General features: G+C 40.8%; 1 protein-coding gene across 1 annotated transcript; it reads left to right on the forward strand.

Moving 5' to 3' along the window:
• The first annotated feature begins 440 nt into the window (after positions 1 to 440).
• Positions 441 to 21,243, forward strand: slc12a1 (solute carrier family 12 member 1). Its single transcript, XM_074620417.1, has 26 exons — positions 441 to 954; positions 2,178 to 2,312; positions 2,648 to 2,723; positions 5,345 to 5,440; positions 6,801 to 6,940; positions 7,546 to 7,656; positions 7,745 to 7,856; positions 7,982 to 8,109; positions 8,369 to 8,453; positions 9,069 to 9,226; positions 9,315 to 9,422; positions 9,552 to 9,675; positions 10,900 to 11,001; positions 11,301 to 11,456; positions 11,536 to 11,635; positions 11,802 to 11,913; positions 13,153 to 13,293; positions 13,864 to 13,970; positions 14,077 to 14,159; positions 16,074 to 16,199; positions 17,132 to 17,260; positions 17,568 to 17,679; positions 18,367 to 18,453; positions 18,607 to 18,742; positions 19,830 to 19,897; positions 19,993 to 21,243. The coding sequence occupies exons 1-26, from the start codon at positions 706 to 708 to the stop codon at positions 20,126 to 20,128; spliced, it is 3,117 nt and encodes a 1,038-aa protein (XP_074476518.1). The 5' UTR covers positions 441 to 705; the 3' UTR covers positions 20,129 to 21,243.
• Positions 21,244 to 27,646: the final 6,403 nt, after the last annotated feature.

Genomic DNA, 27,646 nt, shown 5'->3' on the forward strand with positions numbered 1-27,646 from the left:
AGGCCTAATATCTTCGTCAGATTGATTTCCCTCTTGTTATCACTAGATTTATTGATTATATCCCATTGCTTATATACATATATCTGTTATGAGACTAATATCTTTTCCTGCCACAGTAATACACACCATATAGTGTCTGTAACCTTGAAACTTTTCCTACTTAGTTCTACTCTTCTAGTGGAGAATCTCCATGCGGATGTTTCCGGATGATTCATCCAAAGGGTCTGAGGAAATACTACCCGCAGCCCCATAAACGGCAACCCGCAGGACAACCTGTGCTTTTGCCCTGCACTTCAGACAATAATATTAGTAATCAATTCTCCAGAACTCAGGCAATGAGCGCCTTTATCTCTCGTTTGGCGTTTATGACTCGGGTTAATCATTAAGCAATGCCTTTGTGGCCCTAGGATGGAGCAAGGACATATCTGACACCCCTCGTTCACTTTTCTGAGGGTTGATCCAGAGAGTTGGCCAATAGCTGGCAGCCGGTGTATGACCCTGGGACGCAGGGTATAAAGGTAGGCCGTCTGAGACAAACCAAGCTTACACACAAGACGAGCAGAAGAGATCTCTAATCCTAGCTCAGTCCATACACTAATAAAGAAGGACAACTAGTTGATGCTCTGCTCTTTTAAAAACACAATTGGATGACTGAAGATTTAACTGCTGTTTTATCCTTGACTGGTTAAATCTGAGAATCTCCTGATGGAGAGGCTCAAGTCTAACGGAGGGGAGCACAATAACCTCGCTTATGACGCCACTCTGGATGAACCTCCCCACTATGAGGAGAACAACGGGGAGCACCGGACGGTCCGGCCCTCGGTGGTCAGCGCGTTTGGTCACGACACGCTGGACCGAGTGCCCAACATTGACTTCTATCGCAACGCAGGCAGTGTGAGTGGTCACCGGGCTGTGCGACCGTCCCTGCAGGAGCTCCACGACGTGTTTCAGAAGGTGAGTGATACGGATTATCTTCATTTATTTCTGTTTTCCCGGTCTGCAAGTTTGCCCTTCACCTCACCTTCTGCAGAAACTATTTCACACCTGTTTTTCTCCCCAAGTCCTAAATTCAAGCCGCTGACTCTTTAACTGCAGTCTTTGTTCTGCTCCTGACCTATACGCTCCATTCACTCACTCAAAACAGAGTAAAATGAGATACTTTACAGTCGTTTAATCATTCAAACATCATCATGTCCAGTGTCCACAGTTCAGTCTTTAAATATTTGCCCAAAGACTTGTGAAACTGAAAAGGACAACGAAAGTTATTCCTGGGAGCTCAACAGCAACTGTCACACTTTAGAGTTTTTAGTGCGGTTTTATTAGGCCATTATGCTGCCTTGTGTTGCAAAAGAGATGGGGTAATAGGTCATTTGAGTTTTATAGCAAAAAACAGACAGATCTTTTAGCAGTCTGCAGGAAATGAAAGAAATTATGTGTCATTCCAGATATAGTGTGAATGTGTAACCAAATCATCAGGATCTTGGCAAAATATCGCTTTTATTCATCTGAGAAGACTAAATACAGCTGAATCATAGTTGTTACCAAAGTATAAAATGTATAATTCATTAATCTAAAAATGTTTACCTACCATTTATGCTTTGAATAAATGAATGACCCTGAGATGAAGTTTCATGGTTCAAGTGGTCTTAGATTTGACTGATTTGCTGTAATCACAACTCAACTGAAAGGATGACAACTTGTTGTCAAAATCGCTTTCTTTCAGTAATTGAAATGCATCTGAGTGGTCTCACTAAATCAGATGTCAGGGCATGAGAGTCATTTAACAGTCAGTATTAATCTGCATTAAAAGTTAAATTCGGGTTGTTCCTCTATTTGGCTCTTGAGTTTACAGACCACACAGCAGTGCAATGTCTCTGCAAAGGCTTTAGCAATCTTTATCCAAATCAAACCACCACGGTTTCCTCTCCCATGTAATACAAAGAAGGCAGGAGGAAGCGAAACACACGTCGCTAAATGAAAAGAAAGTCTCTATCTCCTTATGAGAGGGCAGAAGACACTTTGCACCAGACACTTCAACTTCTTGATGCTCTCTTGCACTTTAAAAATGCATATCAACCCTAACAATGCTAAAAGTACAATCATTAATACATCCCAGTTCTGTCTATTAAGACACATTTACATGTTTCCTTTCCCTTATGTTATATTTTCCCCAACAGAATGGCGCGATCTCTGTGCCAGACACCGTGGAGGACGACGGCGAGGGGAGTGACGGGACCCCCTCTGATGACCTGGAGTCTGCCGTTCCCACTGAGATTGGAGCAGTAAAGTTTGGCTGGATAAGGGGCGTCCTGGTGAGTTATGTTGGGTCACGACGGGTTCCTTCTGCTTTATAGAAGCACGGTCGCTTTACATTATCGTGACCTGGCGAGAGGAGGTCACGCTAACACAGCAGGGCCGAGTGGGGCCTTCAAAACCTGAGAGTCTGGGGGCTGATTTGCTTTCCCTGAAGAGCTGCTGGAAGATCATAAAAAGACCCAAAAATGTTTTGTACTTTTTAAAAAGATGTTTCTATGGTTATAACATCTATACGTTCAACCATCTCATTAACATTACCGCATTTCTACCACTTACTTGACATAGTAAATCATGATCCACACTGATCTTACATTGCTCTTCTCTTCCACAGGTGAGATGCATGCTGAACATCTGGGGTGTCATGTTGTTCATCCGTCTGTCCTGGATCTTTGGTCAGGCAGGCTGGGGTGAGTGACAGAAGGAAACATGTTGGTCATTTTTTGTAATTGCTGTTTTCTACCTATGGCTACTTTCTTCCAGTTTACATGTGGTCAAGTTTTGAGGCGTTTTCCCCCCAAATAACTAAGGAACAATGTTTTGAATTCAACTCTTGCCATTCATGCAGGTGTGGCGAGGGTATAAGGGGAGAATGGGGGAAAAACAACGCCACATGGGGAATAGCACCCCAGGAAATACTGTCTATTTAAATACTGAAATACAGACCAAATGTGTTATTGAAATCCAAATAATCCAATAGGCAGGGACTGGAGCTACTGGGGAGGATGTATGAAAATGAAAATGATTGAATCCAATACAAACAATAAAAATAGTGCTTTTACAATTTTAGCTATAAAGGTCATAATACAAAATCTAATACCATAAAACAATCCTCAAGTATCTCAAACTGCCAACATAAGCTCAGGAAAAAATGTGGAAACTGAGCTGAGGCCACTTGTGGAGAGGTCACCGTGTACTCGCCTCAGGTGCAACACAGCAATCCTCACAGCAAAAATGGTGCAATCTACATTCATGTCCCAGTGTTTCTACTTGTGCGCATAAGGTGCAGGGACCTCAACACGGGTTCCTCCTAACAAAATGGCACTCTGCTTCACTGAAAGGAAGGGAACTAATAAAAAAAAAACTAAACAACCCAGCTAGTTAGTCAATATAGGCAAAAGAATGAGAGGCAAAACAGCAAATAACAAACAGCGGCGGGTGAACCCACAAAAGGGAAGACAGGTATTAACAGGACTCACCATGCTGCATACTAAAAGTGATATATTTTGATGTTATGACCCGACTCACCACCTCTGGTACGGGACATTGACACTCTCAAAAAGGTAGGAAAGACAACAATGGGCTTCCAGCATACAAAATGCTCAGCCAACACTACGGTTCAAAGACTTTACCAGAAGGCAGTCAACCAAGTACACCGTGTGAAAAGCACTGTGTGCATTTGTTAAGTGATAATTTAACTACATACCTGTAACGCCAAACACTATCAGCCACACAGGGAATATAAGAGTGAGCGTAGGCCAACTAGTGCCTTATAGTCTGGTTCTAATTAGGGAACTGTTTGGGGGAGGAGCCAGACCCGGGGCTGCGTTCACCAACACTATACATGATACTATATTCACTTGCACCATAATGGAACATTCACCACCATGCAGGCATTTATTTCACTCCTAACAGATACACCATACATCAGAGTCACTGTAACTGCCACCAACAGTTTAAACATGATCTGTAACTGCATATAGCCTCACACATATAGCCTCAGATATATAGCCGTTTTCTTCTTACACAGTTCAGGATAGGTTGGTAGCTATCAGAGGTGGAGACTCGAGTCACATGAATTGAACTTGAGTCAGACACGAGTCCCAAATTTTATGACTTTAGACTCGACTTGTAGCGCCAATGACTCGTGACTTCACTTCATGTTTGACCTGAAAATACTTGATACCTTCCCCCGTGTCCGAAGATTAAAATTATAAATGCTATTTAAAAAGTGTGCCACGAATCAATTCATTTCCTGAATCAACTAACGTTAATGCTGTTCATTCCCAGCGAGTCTACAGGTAACTCCCCAGATCCACTTTGTTTGAACCAATCCGACAGCATCCAATCAAGTCGCAGGAGAAAACCATAAAGAACTAACGTTACGCTACTGAGCGCCAGTTGGAAAAAATGACACCAAAGATAATTTTGTTTGTGTACAAAAACTTTGCCGTGGTCAACAAAAAAACAAATCGTAGTATGTAAAATGTGCAGGTCGAAAAATTACAGGCGGAGCTGCGAATGGAATTACTGTACATTTGGCGAAGAGCGCTTTATGACTCGTTTAGGACTCGAAATTCAAAGTTTAGGACTTGGAACGTGAGTACAAAGACTTGAGACTTACTTGTGACTTGCAATACGACTTGGTCCCACCTCTGGGAACTGTTGCTAATGTAGGCCTTAAAAAAAGCATGCTCAACCATCAGTGAAGCCTAAGATGAGTTGATTAGTTTTGGGCTGATATAGTCGTCTGGAGCAACAGCTGGCAGATCCTACCTGTCTGTATTTTCAGAAATGAGGGCGCTGTTGCCAGTAATTCTAGGAAGTAGAGACAATTATTAAGGAATATAGGCCTATGATCCTCCAATCATTAGCAGGAAGTGATTGAATTGGGACAGATTCAACTGAACAAGCCTTTCTGAGGTCCTATAATGATCTAAACTTGCTGAAGGTCTATTCTGGGAGCCAAACCTCTATGAACAGTGTGTGTGTGGAGAGAGAATGGGGGTAATTTGCGAATGGCTTCATAAGTGTGTTCATTGCTTAAGAACCTATCGATCGGCTTTTGTTCAGGCGGCGTAACTAAAAGGTTTGGAGAAGCAGAAAAAGCAGCAGGCAGAGCAGGTAGAGTAGACGACTGTGACTTATAGCCTCCAGGCTCCTCTGGGACTCTGACTCTCTCTCTGTGGTTAAAGGTGACTGTGAGGAGGACGAGGGTTTCATTCCACAATCACAATGTTTTATGACTGACCACTTAGATATAATGCCCGAGTAAGTTGTTGTTGAGAGCTGTTGTATTTGTGTATTTCAGGTCTGGGGTGTGTCGTCATTCTTCTCAGCTGTGTGGTCACCACCATCACCGGCCTGTCCATGTCGGCCATTTGTACTAACGGTGTGGTCAGAGGAGGTAAGACGATGCATCATCAACCCTCATCATCTGAACATTTCACAGATCTTTCATGCAGGCATTTCACTCTTAAAGCTGCAGTCGGTAACTGTGAGTAAATATGATGAAGTTATTTTTATAAAACTGTTACTATGTCCTGACAGTAGTGCATGAGACAGATAAACTGTGAAAAAAATCATGTTCCTGTGTGTCCTCCGGTGCTCCTAATGGCATCTGCAAGATTTCACTGCAAAGTAGGAAAACAACCAATCAGAGCCGAGCTGGAGCCTTCCGTCTCTGAGCAGCTGTCAATCACTCGCAAACTCCGATGAAACGGTTAAACTAGGCAGAGCTGATCAAATATGAAAATGTTTTCAGAAACATCTTGTAGTGCACTGTTTAGCTGTAAAATGAGAAAGTTTGTGACCCGGCAGCCATGTTGAGATCAGCTGAGGAAATACCAAGCAACCTTCTAATTTTACAGCTAAACAGTGCACTACAAGATGTTTCTGAAAACATTTGAGGCGAGAAATAGGCATTACAGAATATTGATTCATATTTGATCAGCGCTGCCTAGTTTGACAGAAGTTCATGAGTGATTGACAGCTGCCTCCGTTGAATGAACAGCCAATAGGAACGCTCTCTCTCTGAAATGACCTGTGATTGGTCAAAGTCTCCCGTCACGGGCTAGATATTTGAAAGCCTGAAAACAGAGTCATGAGGAGGTGCAGAAGTCTAGTTTTCTCTCAGAACACTTTAATTATAATATGCTGAAAGGTTATTATGGAATTTTTGCACAATGATGCCAAAAACATTCTGCCACTGAAACTTTAACAGTTTGATCAGAGTTCACGAGTTTCACGAGCAGTGATTGACAGCTGCTGTAGAGACTGCTCGGATCTGATTGGTTGTTTTCCTTCGGCTGGGGAAATCTTGCAAATGCCATTAGGAGCACCGGAGCACACAGAGGAACATGATTTTTTTTTACAGATTATCTGTCTCATGCACTACTTTAAGGACATAGTGACAGTTTTATAAAAATAACTTTTTATCATATTTGCTCAAAGTTACCGACTGCACCTTCAACAGATACAACAGAGCCGCTGCAGCTGGCTGTTTAAACATTATTTATAAATGTTTATAACCCTGAGGTAACCCAAACACTCATCCTGACATAAAATCTTTGACTGAGAGAATTGAATGACCAGGAGGACAGTTTGTGTAGATAAAGACACAACGCTCAGAACTGCCCCCGAACGTCACCTCTTGAAGCCTTTTCTCTGTTTTACAGCCTTCTCAACTCATCCTGACATTAAATCAATGAATCAGTGATGTGGCGATTAATCATCCACCACCATAATGCTTCATTTTGTCATCTCAGGAGGAGCCTACTACTTGATATCTCGCAGTCTGGGACCCGAGTTTGGCGGGTCGATTGGTCTGATTTTCGCCTTCGCCAACGCGGTGGCTGTAGCCATGTATGTGGTGGGATTCGCTGAGACCGTGGTGGAGCTGCTCAAGGTGTGTGATGGTATAATGATCAGGTGACTGAAGAAGAACTCAGATCTCTGTTACAACTACAATTCCTGCATTCAACATGTTACTTAAAGTTACAAAAGTACTAAAGTTTTAGCATCAAAATATACTTAAAGTATCGAAAGTAAAAGTTCTCATCATGCAGAATGTCCCATTTCAGAACAATATACTGTTTATAATATCACTGGATTATAAGTATTGATGCATTAATGTGTAAGCATCACTAATGTTGCAGCTGGTAAAGGTAGAGCTCATTTGAACTACTTTATATACTGACTTACTCTTACTTATAACTTAATCTTTAATAATACTTCATAATTATCATTCATTAATAATCTAAATATGTAAAGTAAATAGTAATTAATGTTGTCAAATAAATGCAGAGGAGTAAAAAGTACAATATTAGTCTCCAAAATGTAATAGAGTAGAAGTATAAAGTTACATAAAATGGAAATACTTAAGCAAAGTACCTCAAAATTGTACTTAAGTACAGTACTTGAGTAAATGTACTTTTTCACTGCTGAAGAAGGACTTGTGGATCTCATTCCAAGATATTTGACACTAATCGGTGCCTCTTCTGTCTCACTCAGGATAACAACGTCATCATGGTGGATGAAATCAATGACATCAGAATCATCGGGTGTATCACCGTGGTTTTGCTGTTGGGCATATCAGTCGCTGGGATGGAGTGGGAGGCCAAGGTGAGAGATGAACATCAGTCTCTGGGCTCGATGTGGTAAAACATCCAACCCTAACTTTAATCTGTTTCCTTCTTTTGTCCGCATACAGGCTCAGATTCTCCTCCTCATCATCTTGCTGGTGGCCATAGTGAACGTATTTGTAGGAACATTCATTCCTGCATCCGATGATAAGAAATCCAAAGGCCTCTTCAATTATGAATGTAAGACACCCTCTCCAAACCAATGCACATCTCCATTACAAAAACAGAAAAGATTTGACTCATTCACAAAGCACTGTTCGCCTAATTTACGTTCTCCCTCTCTGTTTCTCTTTCCTCTCTCACAGTGAATATCTTCTTAGAGAATTTCCCTCCAGCTTTCAGAGATGGCGAGAGCTTTTTTTCAGTGTTTTCCATCTTCTTCCCGGCTGCAACCGGGATCCTGGCTGGAGCCAACATCTCTGGAGACTTGAAGGTAACTTTTTAATACAGAGGTCATTGCATAAGAGCCATGCATAGGAAGCATTAGCTGCTATGGTGCATACAGTAGGTTTCTAAACAAAAGGCTGGAGGTGATAAAAATGCATGCATTTTTGTACTTTTTATTCTCTGAATCATGGGATAGTATCATAAGCTCTTTTACTTTAATTCATTTAACATTTTTTAATACATCAGTTTCCTTCATAGTCACCGTTGTGCCTGGAATATGTTCAAACCCAGATGTTGTTTTACAGGATGCCCAGGCAGCCATACCTAAAGGTACCTTGCTGGCCATCCTGATAACTGGTGTCACCTACCTGGGAGTGGCCCTCGCTGTCTGTAAGTACAGTTATCCATAAAATCTGATGAGAAACTTATAATTTTATTAGGGCTGTCTACTATTCCTAAAACTACTACTACTAAAACAAACTGCATGTGATTATCATAAAGTGGGCATGTCTGTAAAGGGGAGACTCGTGGGTACCCATAGAACCCATTTTCATTCACATATCTGGAGGTCAGAGGTCAAGGGACCCCTTTGAAAATGGCCATGATAGTTTTTCCTTGCCAAAATTTAGCGTAAGTTTTGAGCGTTATAGCGTTAGCTAGTATGACATGGTTGGTACCAATGGATATACCATATGATGCCAGTATCTTCACTCTAGCTTTAAAACTGAGCCCGCTACAACTTCTGAAAGATCGAATAGTGGCCGGACGGCAGACTGTCGGATTTTTAAGAGGTTAATTAAAAAGTTGAGTTAATGCGTTAATGAAATCAGTGGCATTAAAACTAATTTGCATTAATGCTCCATTGCGTTAACTTTGACAGCCCTTAAATTTGACATGTGTGTTTTTGTCTTGATAACACACACAAACATTGTAATATTTAGTATTTCTGTGAGGTTGGTTTAAAAAAAATCCTAAGCAATGCATCTGTTCTCTCTGATTGGTCAGCTGCCGTTGCTGTCCGTGACGCCACAGGAAACATAACTGACCTCATTATGCCTGGAGCATTATGTAACGGTACAGCAGTAGCTGCCTGTGAGCTTGGCTATGATTTCTCCATCTGCGCAGTAGAAAAATGCAAGTTTGGCTCGATGAACAACAATCAGGTACACGGCCTTTCAAACTCTAATCCGCACATAAAAAGGAGCTCTTTCTTTCACCTCTAATGCATTCCTCTCCTCACTTCTGGTTCAGGTGATGACCTTGGTGTCCGGGTTCGGTCCTCTCATCATTGCTGGAACGTTCTCAGCCACCCTTTCATCCGCCCTGGCTTCCCTCGTCAGCGCTCCCAAAGTCTTCCAGGTCAGTCATCTAAGTGCAGTGAACATGCAAAGTTTTAGTAGGAACTCTCCACTGAGATACAACTAGATCATTATTATTACTCCAGAAAATAAAAACATCTATTCTAACTTAAGCTCTGTCTCTCCTCAGGCACTGTGTAAAGACAACATCTACAAGATCCTGCACTTCTTTGCCAAAGGATACGGCAAGAACAACGAGCCAATCCGTGGCTATGTCCTCACATTCATTATTTCTGTGGCCTTCATTCTCATTGGTCAGTCTAATCGTCCGTCATGGCCTGGCCATAACATCTTTACATCTTTACAACAAATAAAATCTTTATCTTAGAGAGGACCTACTATGCTCATTTTCAGGTGTATACTCGTATTTTGGGTTTTTACTACAACATGTTTAAAAAACAATGCACTTTTCTCAAACCGGCTGTGCTGCAGCGCCTCTTTTCATAATCTGTCTGAAACGCTCTGTTGAGCTCCTGCTTGCCTCAGTCTGCTCTGATTGGTCAACAGAACCAAACTCTTCGGACTGCACTCCAGCTCCGCTCTAACTAGCTTTGCTTGAGGGCATGCCAAACTAGCCGCTAGGCAGGTGTTATGCAAACAACCCACAAAAATACGTTCCCATACAACTAAACTGCATTCTCAATTACGTTTTGGGGGAAACGTATTTTCTCCCAGATTACGGTTGCAGTTTTAAACAGTTTTAAACAGTTTTAAACCCGTGGTTAACTTTGTAAATTGAAACAAAACAAAATAAAAACACAAAAGTTAGGTTCAGGCAATAATACTGGTTTAGGTTTAGTAAAAAACATAACACGGTTTGGCTTAAAATGACTACATTTCAAATGGGGCACTAACAGCGGTCTCCTGGGGAGGGTCAGGTGTTGGTTTGACCTCTCCACCACGCCTCCCGCTTGCCGGTAGTGGATTTTCTCGCTTATTATACTTGTTATTATTCAATAAAGTTATTATTCAATGTAACTTTCATTCACGGCCGCAAAATATATTATGTCACCTGCTCTGCGTGTCGCCCGTTGTACTACTTAACTCGCACTTACAAATGTATTTGTGATACATCAAAGGTAATTTGCGACAAAAATATGTTTCCTATCAAACGTACTTGAGAATGCAGTTTAGTTGTATGGAACGTAATTTTTTAGGAGAAAGGGCTATATGCAAATGTGTTACTTGGTGACATCACCACATTAAGGCGGGACTTCAAGCAAGACATTTCAGGCAGTTCAGGAGCAGTGTTTCTGTGGGGGAGTAACTCCCCTTGGCGTGGACTTTGGGCTTTGTAACTTTGAAGACCTTTTACATACACAAAAAATTATATAACACACTAAAGATAAGCATCGTAGGTCCTCTTTAAAATTGACTTAAGGTTTCAAATGTAAAAAAATATGAAAATGATTTAAACGTCAATCCATTGTGAAAGAATCGAAGCTGAATTCCAATTTGCCTGTTTTTTGTCTCTTCAGGTGATCTCAACGCCATCGCTCCTATCATCTCAAACTTCTTCCTGGCATCTTATGCTCTCATCAATTTCTCCTGCTTCCATGCATCCTGGGCCAAGTCTCCAGGTGGGTCTCTATAAAATAAATCTGGCTGAAGTGAGTCTATTTATTTCCATCCATTGATACCTTGTTTTTTTTTAGGAATAATGTATAAGTGACCGTGAAAATATCAAAACAAGGCAATATCACAAAAAGCACCTGATATTCTCGGACAAACTGAGTTGAATTAGATAATTTGATTTTAATTTGTTTGAAATTCAAAATACGATTTTAAGACTAATGGAATCTGTGTTTGTACAGTCTGTTTCCCATCCAACAGTCTGTAGTTACTAAATGTGCTCTTTCTTTTCTGATGCCTTTCCCAGGTTGGAGACCAGCATATAAATTCTACAACATGTGGCTGTCCCTGTTGGGCGCGTTGCTCTGCTGTGTTGTCATGTTTGTCATCAACTGGTGGGCAGCTCTACTCACATACGCCATTGAAATCCTGCTCTACATTTACGTCACAGTCAAGAAACCAGGTGAGCTGAATGTGCGTGTTCAACAGTACATTCATGATGCCTGCATTGTGGTAGATCTAACCTGTTATTTCCTCTGCAGATGTGAACTGGGGTTCGTCCACGCAGGCGGTGACGTTTGTGAGCTCAGTCAGCAACGCTCTGTCTCTGTCTGGTGTCGAGGACCACGTCAAGAACTTCAGGTAAAAGTCTGCATTACTGTGGGTGCAAATATATATATTTCAAAACAATACAACTGCAAAATGTCCTTATCGGTATGACATATAAAAAGCTTAAAATCAAAGGACATTTTCAGAATCTGAAATATTGAATCTAAGATAACATTGTGACACATTGTTTCGTTCTCAGGCCTCAGATCTTAGCACTGACTGGTTCAGCACGGTCCAGACCAGCTCTCCTGGACCTGGCTCACTCCCTCTCTAAGAACTATGGACTCTGTCTCACCTGTGAAGTGTTCGTGGTAAGGTTAAATAAAGAGCTCCAGGGTCAGGGATGATGTATTTTTGTAGGCCAACCAGGAAGTTAGCATCGCCCTGGTTCCCTTGACAAAAAGCCAATGGGATTTTTCCATTGGCTTTTGGATTATTGCAGAAAATAAGCTCTGTGGCAAACACACGTTTATGATACTTACACGTTTTGTTCAGCGAGATAATCTCCACAATTGAACACCATGTTTATGATTTTTGAGGTGTGAATGCAATTGCCAGAAGTAAACAGCTTAGGCTATAAACGAACTACACCACGGTCTCATGAGCAGGAGTATACACAACGAAGCTGTAAAGGCAGACTAGTGTTCGGCGTGATAATGTTTAGTAGTCTCATTTAGCCACTTGTTAGCAACCACCTTTTTTAAGACACATAAAGGCTTCAAAATTCAGTGTGATATTTACTGATTCATTTTATGTCGTAGAACAAAACGTTAAATCTCTTCAGCTTGTGTTAACCATTCAAAAAACCCGCTGACTTCCAGACGAGGGAACCGGAAGTGCTAAAATGCTAACTCATTTCCAGGTTTTAGGACTCGCTCCTGTAGCGCTCTATGACTGATACTATTGCAGCATCTACGCTAACCTCTTCAGGAGCCGCGTCGTTGTTTTATGATTTTTGTAGCGTAAATGCAATAGAAGAAGTAGAAAGCTAACGTTAGCCTAGAGACGAACTACACCACGGTCACATGAATGCAAGTATACACAACGAGGCTGTAAAGGCGGACGAGTCGGCGTGATGACGTTTAGAAATTTAATTTAGCCACTCTGTTTTTAAGACGTGGGGTATTATTTATTAAAATCTCACCACAGACCTTATTTCAAGCATCTAACTAAATCCCATTCAAAAAATCCATTGACTTCCAGACGAGGGAACAGGAAGTGCTAAAATGCTAACTCATTTCCTGGTTTTAGGACTCATTCCTGCAGCACTCTACCAAGGCTGCACATATTGTCTTTCCCAAATCTTTTACTTTACATCAACCTTCTATTCAAATCGAGATTTGCACATCAAGTGAATTTAAATTGTGCACAGACTTCACATATTCAAGTGAATATCAAACAGGGACGAGGGAAATGCCAACTGTCTGGATACCTGAGACTAAAGTTTAGGGTCAGTTGTGTCTTATGAATATGAAAGAGGTCCCTCTTTCTCCCTCGAACACACTCACACACAAACACTTCCACTCACATATGTTGTGATCTCTCTCCAGGGCCCGAGATCAGAGGCCCTCGAAGAGATGAACGCAGGCATGGAGAAGAACCAGCTGTGGCTCAGGAAATCCAAACGCAAGGCATTTTACGCTGCTGTGGCCTGTGACAGCTTCAGGGAAGGGACGGAGAGCCTGCTGCAGGTCAGTGTGGTCATGATTTACAACACATTTTTGAAAAGGAAACCTGCTAACCCATAAAAATCCATTTGATTAATGTGTAACCTGCAAGTTTTGATCAGAGTGAGACGGCAGATTTAAACATCGCAGAAACAGGTTTTATTGACCCATTTCCTCTTCACAACAGCGAGTATCTATTGCTGTGTTATGACTCTGGCCTGGATCTGGCAAGGACATTGCCGGAAGAGGTAGAAGAGGAGAGAGTTAATGAGGAGCAGGAAAACAGCCTTATTGCTCTGGCTATCGCACTTTGAAGATAAGGCCTCGGTTCATTGTCAGGATTGCTTACTTCAAACAGCACGGCAGATTAAAAGCTATAATTGATTAACACCGAGTCCCTTTAGACAAAGTTAGATCTGCTGAGTGATCTGCTCATCATTTTTGGCAGTAAAACAGCTTCACCGCCTTCCTGTTTAGGACATGTTGTTTTGAGTTCTCCAGTTAATGAAAACTGCAGGTTTTACAACCGCAGGGCAACATTGTGCCTGTGTTGCTCCAGATTTGGGGTTTTATCTTTATGCGATTTCCTTACAGGCGTCTGGTCTCGGCCGTATGAAGCCCAACACGTTAATGATCGGCTTCCAGAGAAGCTGGAGGACTGCGGGCACAGAGGCAGTGCAGAGTTACGTGGGAATACTGCAGTAAGTCACAAAGAAATACACAGAAGACAATAATGTATACCAAAATTAAACATACATATGATATATTTGTGTGGTGGTGTCCTCATTCTCTTTTCCTTTTTGCCAGTGATGCGTTTGACTTTGACTACGGGACAGTGGTGATGAGGATGAACCAGGGACTTGATGTGTCGCACATTGTCGAAGCTGAAGGTCAGTATGAAAACTTCTATATCTGCAGGAACTCCTGCAACAGTATGACAATTATGTTTATGAAGTACTTTTCAAGCAAGCTGCACAAATATAGGTTAGGATGAAACACAATGACAGGAAATAAGTGACCTCAAATAAATAAATAAAGCAGCAAACATTGATACAACATAGCAGAATAATTTAAAAGAAGAAATGTCCATTTGTAAATATGTTCTAAGATACAGTGAGAGTAGTTGTCCACCTGAACTGACTTTGAATCCAGTTTGACTGTTTTAAACTACCAAAAGAAGAACAAAAGTAAAAAAGAAAAACTGCACTGCTGCTGAGCTTTTACTCTCACAACCACCCACAGTAACTGACTGTAATAAAATAACACTGATAAGCCAGGGCACTTTGTTCTGTAGATTACACACTATCTATAAAGGTCAAGTAGTTAACAGATAAGATGCTAAAATAACTACCAGTTTACAACTGTGCCTCCGTTGAGATCTTTGCAATAACAAAGATAATCCCAAGTAATGCAACAGATATTCACTATAGTGCTGCAGGGGTGCAGTATTTTTATAGGTCAACCAGGAAGTTAACATCACCCTGGTTCCCTCGACAAAAAGACAATGGGATTTTTCCATTGGGTTTTTGGATTATTGCAGAAAATAAGCTCTGTGGCAAACAAACGTTTATGATACGTACACGTTTTGTTCCATAAAATAATCTTCACATATGAACACCACTTTTATGATTTTTGAGGTGTGAATTTTATCGGCAGAAGTAAAACGCTAAAGTTAGGCTATAAACAAACTACACCACGGTCACAGAAGCGCAAGTATACACAACAAGGCTGTAAAGGCGGACGAGCCAGCATGATGACGTTTAGTAGTCTCATTTCAACACAGTCTCACGGCAGTTCGTGAAATAGTCACGAAATTTAATCTATTTGATTCGTAAACATAGACACAAATTTCCATTTTTTGTGACGCTCAGCACGACTTTCAACAACGTATTTCTCTTGTTTTTTCTTAAGAATGATGTCCAGCAACATGTGACGCACGTCCTTTCTTTTAAAAATAAAACTACTTAGTTAGGTTCAAGGAGGGTGGAAAGAGGAGATGTGTCATCAACGTGTCATATCTTTGGGGTACAACACATGCGCAGTAAAATCTGGTTTGCTGCACTCGCCGAAATTAAGCCAATAGCAACGTACGACCACAGCTGTGTGTGTGTTTATACCCCATGACCCGTGTCCCAGCCTCTTTCAATAGGCCTCAGTTAGGTTTAGGAATAGACTGACTTGGTTAGGGTTAGGCAACAAACTACTTAGTTAGTTTGAGGAAAAGATCATGGTTTGGGTTAAAATAACACCGAAAGTGCCGTAACATAATTACGTAAGTTACGTGACAAATAAATCAACATTGACTGCAGTCTTCTGGGCGAAAGTCATATATTTTTTGACCCACTCGTCCACCCTGACCTCCTCCTCTTCATACTTCCCGGTTCACAATTACATGGATTACACGCAAATTTATTTCGTGCTGACCATCACAAAAAAAAGTGAAATCCGTGTCTATGTACATGTATCAATATATTAAATTCCGTTACTATTTCACAAACTGCTGTCCGACTAGGCTGCTCATTTAGCCACTTGTGAGTAACCGCCTTTTTTAAGACACGTAAAGGCTTCAAAATTGAGGCAGTGGGGTATATATTGATGTATTTTATATCGTAGAACAAAACATTAAAATCTCTTCAGCTTGTGTTAACCACAGACCTCATTTCAGGCATCTAACTAAAAACCCATTGAGTTTGAGACAAGAGAATGGAAGTGCAAATATGCTAACTCATTTCAGGGCTTTAGGACTCATTCCTGCAGCAATCTATTGATTTATCCTAAACCATAAATCTGATTGTGTCTTTCAGAGGAGATGCTAAAGGCAGCAAAGGAGCAACAGGCACTGGACAGTGAGATGACGCCGAACGGAGGGAAAGCAAAAGGACTGTTCAGGAAGTCCAGGAAATCCTCTAAGCAAGTGCTCATGACCAGAGGTATCTTTCTCTAGAGGTTATTCCTCTCTGTTCAAATCTTACCTGACATTTCAGAAAGCCTTCCAAGCTATGTAAAGCAAAGTTTAACTTTGCATCAAAAGATGATCTTTAAATATGCGGGAAAAGGAGGTCTCTCTCTTATTCTCCTTCTCGTATTTCCACTGATATACATTTAACAAATGAAACCAATCGCATACATCTTTTTTGGAAAGTTCCCCACACTGCTATTGAGATATAATTGAATCAAGCGCTCCCACTAAAGATGCCTCTGAGAGTGTAATCCAATAATATGGTCCCCTTCGTTCCAGTGAGAAGAGCATCCCTTAAGAGCAGCCCTTTAACCCAGACACTCGATCTGTCTCTACATCTCATACACACACACACACACACACACACACACACACACACACACACACACACACACACAGACACAAACACACACACACACACACACACACACACACACACACACACACACACACACACACACACACACACACACGCACACACACACACACACACACACACACACACACACACATACACATACACATACACACACACACACACACACAGACACACACACACACAGACACACACACACACAGACACACACACACACAGAGACACAAACACACACATACACACACACACACACACACACACACACAGACACAAACACACCACTGAGCTGCGTCCTGGCAAGACTGCGACGGTCACTAGTATGCAATCTGGATCCCACTCATTGGAACATTAAACCTGAGAGATGGCTGTTCCCGCTGATGTAGAGTCAGCCCTTAATGTTGATTTGCACTAATTCTCCCATCCAACTTAACTCTCCACGCTTCGTCAACGAATTAGATTCCCTCCTACTGTTCCTCTGCCTCATCCACTTCTCATTTCTCCTATCTTTTGCTCTCTCTCTCTCTCAGTGTCAGTGTGCGGCCCTCCGCCCCCGCAGGTTGCCAAGATGAACGAGAGGCTGTTGGAGGCCAGCGCTCAGTTCCAGAAGAAGCAGCCTAAAGGCACCATTGATGTGTGGTGGCTGTTTGATGATGGAGGTAGGTGATGGTTCCCTTTAGGCAGCCTTTCCCTTATGTATCTCGCCATAAAGAGTCTAACGGATACGTGCAGAGACACAAAACGTTCTCCTTAATGCAGACAACCTGAAACAACCGAAAATAAATAACACCTGAACAATAAAAACGAAACCACATAAATGGAAAAAGATGGTAAACTAGAAGTTAGAAATGCCAGATCTGGATGACAACCAATATGTAATCGGTGTCCTGGCCCAAGCTTGATCTGTCCACCGAATTCACATATTTTGTACAATAACACCAACTGGATTCATTTCCCGTCTCTCAGGTCTTACCCTGCTGCTCCCCTACATCCTCACGACCAGGAAGAAGTGGAAGGACAGTAAATTAAGGATCTTCATCGCAGGGCAGCCTGGACGCAGTGACCTGGATAAAGAGGAGTGAGTAAAATAATTCATGTTCTCGATATCAAATCATATTTTTTTTGGCGTCATTGGGCAAAAATGCCATAATAAACTTTCAGTACATTGTCTAGACTTCTACACCTCCTTATGGCTCTGCTTTCAGGCTTTAGAAAATCTACCCTGTGAAGTGAAACTTTGGCCAATCACAGGACATTTCCTATTCATAGTCTTCAGTCACGTGACTGGCGCAGAGCCCGGAGAGCAAAACACTGTTCCAACATGGGGCTAACACTGGGAACTCCATAGAGCTACCACACAAGCCTGTCAAATCATTATTTCTTACAACCCACAAGTGTTTCGATCACCTCTCAAACGAGGAAAAACAAAGATATACTGTATATACAAACTGCAAGTCTTAGGCAGCTGTGACCCATACACAGTACCAGCTGCGGTATTTCAATCATTAAAGTGGAAGTAGATAACTGTTCAACTAGCTAGCACACTAGCAACTCCTTGATCTTAACAGAATATAACAACTTTCACTACTACTCATTTTAGAAAGGCCACTGCAAGAAAACATGTTCTTTGTTTATGTCGCTTGTGAAGCAGTGACAGATATGAGCCAACAACATCCCTTTACAGGAGATGTTATTCAGCATTAACTGAAAATAATTATCAACATTTATATGAAAGTTCATCAGTGTGTGATTATCTGTTTTACAGGATGAAGTCTCTGGTGCACAAATTCAGAATTAACTGCACTGACATCAATGTCGTCGATGACATCCACATCCCACCCAGCACTGACAGGTAATTGCATCATTGCCGTTATAATAGTGACAGCAGACCAGATGGTGCTCCAGTAATAGTAAAATGTAATCGCCTCATAGTATCTGCATATTATACGATTGGAAAATGAACATTTTCCACGGTCAGCTCATGTTCTTATCTGGTTTCCTCCAGCTTGAAGAAGTTAGAGGACATGATTGAGCCGTTCTGTCTGCATGAGGGGTCTAAAGACGCCACCCAGGCTGAAGCCATGCGGAGAGAGCATCCCTGGAAAATCACTGACGAAGAGCTGAGCACCTTTGAGGAGAAGGTAAAACCACTAATAAACTAAGTTAAAGGTGCTAAGTATGGGATTGGGATTTTTTATTGCCTCTCAACGGCTCTCAACATGGTGCCGTCGGCTCGCAGCTGACGATGCTAAAGGTGCTAACAGTGAAAACAACGAGTGTTGGCAGAGATAACAGTGTTTACCTGAGGGGGACCTGGGTGCTATGCTTCCACGACCCCCCTGTTGGGCATTATCAGCTGTAACCGCTGTATGAGAGCGGTGCAGAGCGGCGTCCGTGAGCTAGCTAGTGAGGCATGCTCACATGCACGAACATGCACGAAAAGCATGCGCGGGCGGTCAGGCTGCGATATTACGAATCCTACTATAGCGGAGGCATGACCCGCCCTACTCTGCCTCTGATTGGCTTACGATGATATTCTTACACTAACCAATCTCACTGCTCATGCCGAAATGTAACCAATCCAACCAAGTGAGTACTAGCCAATCAGAGGCAGAGTAGGGTGGGTCATGCCTTCGCTATAGCAGGATTCGTAATTTAGCGGCCCGGCGATGTCAACAAAGCAAGGAGAAGCTTGGATTACATTAATCTGCATTACATTACATTATTACACGGCTATGTTGAATACTCAATTCTGATTGGTCAATCACGGCATTCTACGGTCCGTTATTTCTTTATAACAGACCGTTGCTATGTATAACAGATTGTTGCTCAAAGGGGGCAGTTCTGATCTCAGACTCTGGCGGACCATTTTTGTGTCAAATTATTGATTGTAAGTAGCCGTGTAATAAGCGGGATAATGTACAGCTAGCGGGTCATTGTTGTGAAATAAATCCCGATAGGGCGATGTGTACCCCCATGTGAAGCAGAGGAGTCTTGCATCGCCTTACTTTGTTAAAAAGTAATCCCTTACTTACTCCACTATGTCTTTACATATCAAATCGTTGCTTGCTGCTATATTAATGCTATGGATATCGAATTTAGCACCTTTAAGACTTTGCAGCATAGACATAATTACTGTATGTATTAGTTTGGTTTGGAGGAGCATGTGTTGAACAGCAAAATTAGGCTGAAATTTGTTGTTAAAAAGTAAATGCTGCTGTTTTACAGACCAACCTCCAGGTGCGACTGAATGAGGTGCTTCAGCAACACTCCAAATCAGCCAATCTGATCATTGTGTAAGTAAAACCAACTGTTAACCTGAATACCATTTAAGTGCCAAGCTTAGGAGAAACAGTGTCTAACATGCTCTCTGTGCCCTCGCCTGCTGCAGGAGCATGCCCATCGCTCGTAAGGAATCCGTCTCTGACTTCCTCTACATGGCCTGGCTGGACACCCTGACAAAGGACCTTCCACCCACCCTGCTCATTAGAGGCAACCACAAGAGTGTGCTTACTTTCTACTCCTGAGCACCTTGCAGGCTATAGGTAAAGGAAACAATGTGGAAGAACCATAATGATGGACCATGTTCATACCTTGGATGATGTTATTCAGCCCTCCAGACCAACACCACAATGTAACACCAGCATTTTTAGTCAAGTCCTGATGAAGGCATTCATACTCACACAAGAAAATACCTAAAAACAGACAAAGAGAAAAGTGGTCAGCAGGCGTATTTGACAAAGGTATAATAAAAACACATTTTCAGTCACATTTTCTGTTGTTGATATTTTACCATTAACCAGTTTTTGTCTGGTATGTGCCGTTTCGTGCTACCTTGTGGCAAGTTGTGAGCTGGAAAACAATTACTTGCACTGTTTGAAGTTGCAGCCGGGCAAGCCTCACATTGTACGACACTGTATGGCTACCAGAGTAAACTTTTAATGCTGTGCTGCACTCCGTCTTGTGTATGAATGCTGTCAGCGAAGAACGAGATTAGTCTCATAAAGAAAAATGCATTTCTGACATTGAATTTGTAAATGTAAGACATTCGGAAAGTGAATTTAGGAGCAAAGTTTAAGCTCTTCGCAATGATGGACAAGTACGGACAAAATGGTGTAATATTATATGCATAAAAGAACAAAGTCAAATCACACGTCTTCCTAACTTGGTCGGTTCAGTCCAATGAACAAAGGCAGAGACACAGGCAGAGATACAAGGCTGCGTTCAATGGTTACACTGAGAGACTGCATTGTCTGCTGCTGTGATTGTAAAATAAATGTATATAGTAGATGTCTGAATTCACTAGTGGATATTTTTTGAGCAAACAAACCTTTCCTTTCATAAATGATCAACAGCATCTGTTCTTTTAAACTGTGGATTGATTATTTTTTAAACATTCCTTGATATGTAAAATACACCGCTATCATAAAGCTGTTTACCTGTTCCACATTATAGGCTACTGTTTAAATATGTTTAATGTTACTATCACAGCACACTTTTTGTTTAATGAAAATTGAGTTTAATAAATTATAGATTGTAAAGCCAATTATTCTGTATATTTTAACCTTCTGTCTTCCTATTTAAATATATATAATTGTGATTACCTGAATTAAAGGATTAATAAAATTTTGAGCTGCTCTTATTCTTGTCTCTGTCATTTATCAGGTGATTAGATGAGATAACTTCAGATATTGTTTTTTTTTAAGTTCACTTTTTTTATACAGGCAAAAATAAACATAACAATTGTGACAATATAATGACATGAAGACATAACCTAGAAAGAAGAAGAAAAGTATAGAAAACACTTAAACAAAAGGAAATAATGGATAAATAAATAAATATCCAGAGACAAAAATTATATTCAAATAAATATTTTAAAAATGTAATATCTTTCTAGTTATATTGTGGTTGCTGTTACAACATAACACACTGGGGTTTTGTGTGCAAAACACAAGTAGGCTATAAAGTCTATGCACTTGCAAAATGCAAGACTGCAAGACCAGCTACTACGTCATGATTTCCCTTTGTTTCAAAGACACAAGGTCTGGGGAAATCTGGTATCGTCAAATACAGTGATTTGGACACTTAATTGGAAAACAATACATACTTTTTAACGAAAAAGGATGCATAAAAGAGTAAGAGGTTATATATGCACGTCTGGAATATCAGCACTGAACATCCTTTATGGCAATGCTGATGTATTCCCAATGGGGGGCAGCAATGGACTTTGGGATGTGACTGTACAATCTCAATAGTTTGAGGAGAAAGTCATTAATAATTTGCTCAAATGGATTTTGCATGCCATTAGTCAATATGATGATTATATTATAAGATAAAACGTTATTTATCCCGAGGGAAATTGTATAACAAGCAATGTGTCAAACTGTTTTTGAGTGGTTATTGATTCTGTTCTATTAATAGATATTAAGTACTTCACATCCCTTCGTGTTTTAGTTAGACATGTAGTACACATCCTGTAAACCCCTTGAAATGAACCATTAAATAACATTGTCTATGATTTCTATCTACATATCTGTATTTCTATCCAAATAAAATACTTTTGTTTAACATTGGGGTCAGCATAAACTATGAAATTCAATAGGGAAGATTTAAAGTTAGAAATCCAGCAACGTTTATTTGGATTAAATAGGCATGTATGTGTCCCCTGACGTCCCAGACACGTGTACTAAATGTTTAGAAGGAAGGGGTACTCTGTTTCATTGTGTATGGGACTGTCCGAAGTTAAAAAAATACTGGGAAACAATAGTTCAGAATATATCTGAGATTGTTGGAGTGAAGGTGCCTCACCAAGCAAAGATATGTATACTAGGTATACTATATCCAGATAACTTAATCGTTTACTCAAAACAGTTAATTCTAATTGACTTTGGACTCCTGCAAGCCAGGAGAATGATAGATTTGTCTTGGAGAAAAATGGATTTACCTTCGATACATGTATGGGTGAGGGAGATGGCATCTTGTGTTGTACTGGAGAGACTTACATACATAACCAGAGGAAAAGCAGCAGAATTTGAAAAAGTGTGGAAACCTTTGTTGGAGTTTCTTGGACGTCAGGGGGCACAGTCAAATTGAAACTGCAGCCTGAAGAAGCCTGTTTGTGCCGCTACGCGTGGGCTGTTACCCAATCTTACATGTACCAGCATTGTTTTTAGCATTTCATCACGAAATAGTCATTTAAATAAAGGCTTTTTATATTTTTTGCCAGAAGGGTTCCTTGGACTCCCCCCTTTTTTGAACCTTTGTGTACCCCACCAAAGAGCACCTTCATCACACTGATTTGAACTTCCGAGCACTCTGGACCTTTTCCCTGTTTTGAAACTGCTGTGTGTTGCTGAGTGCTGTTGTTGAAATTGTTGTGTGTTGTTGTGTGTTTTTTTTTGTTCTTCTTCTTTGAGGTATTTATTTGTTTTGTCTTATCTTGTATTTTATTTGTTTTCTTTGTTCTTTGAAATTCTGACTAAACATTTCATTGTAAATTTAAGTATTATTATTGTTAGTTTGTCTGTATGTGTATATATGTCTATATGTAAAATTCAATAAAAATTAAAGCTGCGAGCAGCGATGATCGGGCCCTCGTCCCTACGGGCACGTCTGGGGAACACGCATGTCGGGGTACCCGCTGTCGCGGCACGTACATGTCTTCAGGCCTGGACTATTATGAAGTAGGTCAATTTGGGGGCAGATTTGACCAAGTACAGGCGAGTTACAACAGTTTGTCTTTCAATGGCGAATCATGTAAATTCTCCGCTCTTCTATGGGACATCTACTGTAGACCTGCTATCCCACCTTAAAAAAAACCTGGATACCCCTAATGAAGACAAAAACAGGTCCATTGTGGGTCTCACAGAGGTAATCAGTCTCATATGATCTCAGCTTTTCTCTGGTTTAAGTGCATCGACAAACATCACATTTACTCCAAAAGTGATACTACAAAATGTCATTTTAGAAAGTCATATGTATGTACTATATTATTCATATATTAAAATGTGTTGGTGTACCTAACATGTAATCAAACTAATTTCAAGAACTCAACAATTGGTTCCATGCAAGGTTTTAAATGTAAATAATCTGCATGTCTTTTAAACAGGTTTCACTATAAAAACAACACTTATTGTGTAGACTTTGTACCATACATATGCATATCAGCTGCTTGATTACACTGTAAATGCCAGTTTGACGATAATGACCCACCTATGGCCCATTAACTGGTGCAAGAATGTGTAAATGAGCTCTGATGTAAAGTACAAACACTGGTTTGATGACAATGACCCACATATGGCCCATTAACTGGTGCAAGAATGTGTAAATGAGCTCTGATTACAAACACTGGTACTGATTCAGCTATTTTAACATTAAACAGTTAAAACATGTCCAGTATATTTGTGAAATGACAATAAAAGTTTTCATCTTCTTGCATTTTGAAATGTGTCACATAGTTTTTCTGTTTGCCACATTGTGTTGCTGAACACTACAATACTGGAACAATAGGATACCTTGAACACAAGCACAAATATTATAAAACAGTTACTGTGGGGCATTGTCACAATACATGTATTTCATTAGGATCCAAGAGTTTTTTTATATAGTTTATTAAGCTTGATTATTAGGAGAATTTTCTTAATACATAAATGAGCACTTCTTTCTGAAGTAGCTCTTGGGTCCATGAAAAGCTTTTACTTTTTCCAGGGTTTTTGAAAACATTACTTTAGCCTGTTTGTATAATATGAGAAACCCTCTGTTACAGATTGCTTAGTTATATGTGTTATTTAGACATATTTTATTTCATATTTACATACAAGTAGGCACATTAGAATATTGACTCATTGTAGAGAAACAAGTGGGATGTTAAGCACAAAGGATTAGTTTACTTTTTAAAAACATATGCATTTGTTTACAACTGTATGGCAAACAAACCACCATGGTTAGGCAAGCTCCAGATCATTTCAGCATTATTTTATTTGATATTATATTTACATCATAAACCCTCAATATGTGTCCTTGTCGTGATATGTGTTTTTACTATACATATTATAATTAACGCCATGACATTAACTTTTATATAACTTAACATTATATATATATATGGAAAAGTTTGAAGGAAAAGTTTTGTTTCATCATTGGAGGTTACAAGATTCGTATTTCTTCATATGTTCTTAGTATTTTTATCACGGATTAACCCACAAGAAAAGATTATATTCTTTTTAAATTGTATTTTTATGTAGAGTTTTTCCCAGACAGTGTTTTGTTTCATTGGGGCCTTGTTGTTAGAAGCTGCATCTCATTTCATCATTTTTCGCCTCCTCGACTCCTCGCTCCTCGATCCTCCGGCTGTGACCCGGAAATCGATCTCAGTCCTCCATCTTGAAGGACGTCCCAATTCATAAAATGCGCATCGAGGAGCGAGGATCGAGGAGCGAGGAGGCTTGCTGGAGGAGCTATGAGCGAGGATACACCAGTGCATCCTCCAGTGTTTCCTGCACGGAAGTTTATCACCGACCGACACGCCCCCTTATTGGATATCAGTTATTGATTGGACGCTGCGCCGATCAGACTGATCAGATACATCAACATCACTAGAGTTTCATACCAGAGTGAAGACAGATCACAGATTAAACGTTTTATAGTTTAGTTGTCTTCTGATTCACCGTCTAGTTATAACCTGTGTTAACTGTAGGTGTGAACAGCAGACGGATCATGTTGATGGTGAAGTGTTCCAGCAGCAGAAGGACCTGCAGGATCTCTGCTTCACACACCGTCACTGAAGGAGTCTCACACTGAGAGGGGTTTATAAAAGCTGACAATGAACAGACTTAAAATAACTTTCTTCATTTATTAGAAAGAGTTTTCTTTTGATGATCTGTTATTTCACTCATTCACTTTTATTAAGTATCCAGTTAAAGTCAGAGAGAGAAGGAGAGTCTGTCTTTTATACCTTTTACATAATTTATCCTCATTTCCATTCAGTCACATGTGAAACTGATAATTCCTGAGCGTCGGGTTTGATATGAGTTATATCATTTCACTTTTCCCTGAAACATTCAGACTAATACATAACTTCTACTGTCAGAATATAAATTAATACAGACGCTAATAATGAATAAATAATATAAAGATATTGTGCCAGTAGAGATGGTTCCTGGTCCTCTAAGCAGGACTCAGTCCACAGTAGAAATACAGACTGCAGCTGTTATTCATGTGCAGGTGTTTGTTAAACAGGTAACAGGCTACAGAGAGGAAACACTGCTGCTCTGATAACTCTGTTTCTTTATTACTATTAGATCAGTTCAGACATAAACAGCTGTTGAAGCCAACTGACAGCTGATCCAGCTGTTATCAGCTGCTGCTGTCATCAGAAACGGACGTCGCTTCACGTGACGCTTCAGAGGAAACGACGTCTCATGTCTCTAAAAACATATTTACTCGTTTCCTCTCTCCTCGAGTCTTTTCCTCGCCTCCTCCGCTCGCATCTCCCGGGGGCGGGACTAAGACGCGAGTCGAGGAGTCGAGGAGCCGAGGAGTCGAGGAGTCAAGCCGTATAAAAGCACTAATGGGAAAGACCCAGGCTGCATCCCAAAGCTCTTAATTGCATCCCTGTTTCCCTCACTTGCGTCTTTTCCTTGCGTCTTAGTCCCTCCCACCAGGGAAGCATGGAGAGAGGCAAGGAAACCATGCGAGGAGAGAGGAAACGAGGAAATACGATTTAAGAGACATGAGACGGGGTCTTTCCCATTAGTGCTTTTATACGGCTTGACTCCTCGACTCCTCGGCTCCTCGACTCCTCGACTCCTCGACTCGCGTCTTAGTCCCGCCCCCGGGAGATGCGAGCGGAGGAGGCGAGGAAAAGACTCGAGGAGAGAGGAAACAAGTAAATATGTTTTTAGAGACATGAGACGTCGTTTCCTCTGAAGCGTCACGTGAAGCGACGTCCGTTTCTGATGACAGCAGCAGCTGATCACATCTGGATCAGCTGTCAGTAAACTTTAACAGCTGTTTGTGTCTGAACTGTACTAATACTAATAAAGACAAGTGCAAGCTGCAGCCTGTATTTCTACTGTGGACTGCTTAGAGGCTCAGGAACCATCTCTACTGGATCAATAACTTTATATTATTGATTCATTATTAGCGTCTGTAGTTATTGATATTCTGATTGTGAGTTAATTATTTCATAACCCAGAATATGACTATGGTGTTTTTTGAACACTGGACATTATTTATTAGGCTAAAGGGAAAATGTAAATGATGTAACTCATATCAAACCCGACATTCAGGAATCATCAGCCTCATGTGATTGAATGGAAATGAGGATAAATGATGTAAAAGGTGTTTGTTGCTGACAGACATATTCTCCTTTTCTCTCTGACTTTAATAGTTTCATTAATAAAAGTTAACGGGGGAAATAACAGATCATGAAAAGAAAAATCATTCTAAAAAATGCAGAAAGTTATTTTGAATCAGTTCATCAGGTGTTATAAACCCCTCTGACTGTCAGGCTGCTTCACTGAAAGTGTGTGAAGGAGAGCTACTGCAGGTCCTTCTGCTGCTGCTCAGAGCTTCAATTAACACAGATTTGAACTAGATGGTGAATCAGAAGACAACTAAACTATAAAACGTTACTCTGTGATCTGTTTTCACTCCGGTATAAAACTCCAGTGATGTTGAGAGGTAAAGTTATCAGATCAATCTGATCAGCAGCGTCCAATCAGTAACTGATATCCAATAAGGGGGCGTGTCGGTCGGTAAAAGACTTCCGTGCAGGATACACTGGTGTATCCTCGCTCATAGCTCCTCCGGCAAGCCTCCTCGATCCTCGATCCTCGCTCCTCGATGCACAAATAAGGGCTTTGGGACGGTCTTCAAGATGGCGCACCAGAACAACTTCCGGTTCAAGCGAGGATCGAGGAGCGAGGAAACGAAAATTAAGAGCTTTGGGACGTACCCCCAGTGTCTTCCACAGAAACCCACCTGTGTTGTGATTAGTGCCTTGTTTTTAGACACGCCCACAGAACCCCACCTGTGTTGTGATT

The sequence above is a fragment of the Sebastes fasciatus genome, chromosome 2, assembly GCF_043250625.1.
Source record: "Sebastes fasciatus isolate fSebFas1 chromosome 2, fSebFas1.pri, whole genome shotgun sequence".
NCBI lineage: Eukaryota > Metazoa > Chordata > Actinopteri > Perciformes > Sebastidae > Sebastes > Sebastes fasciatus.

Excerpts from the sequence above, each read along its gene's own strand:
- slc12a1 (XM_074620417.1), top strand. The coding sequence starts at position 706 with ATGGAGAGGCTCAAGTCTAACGGAGGGGAGCACAATAACCTCGCTTAT. Across the intron at positions 7,657-7,744 it reads GGATGGAGTGGGAGGCCAAG|GCTCAGATTCTCCTCCTCAT; the intron begins GTGAGAGATGAA and ends GTCCGCATACAG. Across the intron at positions 18,454-18,606 it reads ATCCCACCCAGCACTGACAG|CTTGAAGAAGTTAGAGGACA; the intron begins GTAATTGCATCA and ends GGTTTCCTCCAG.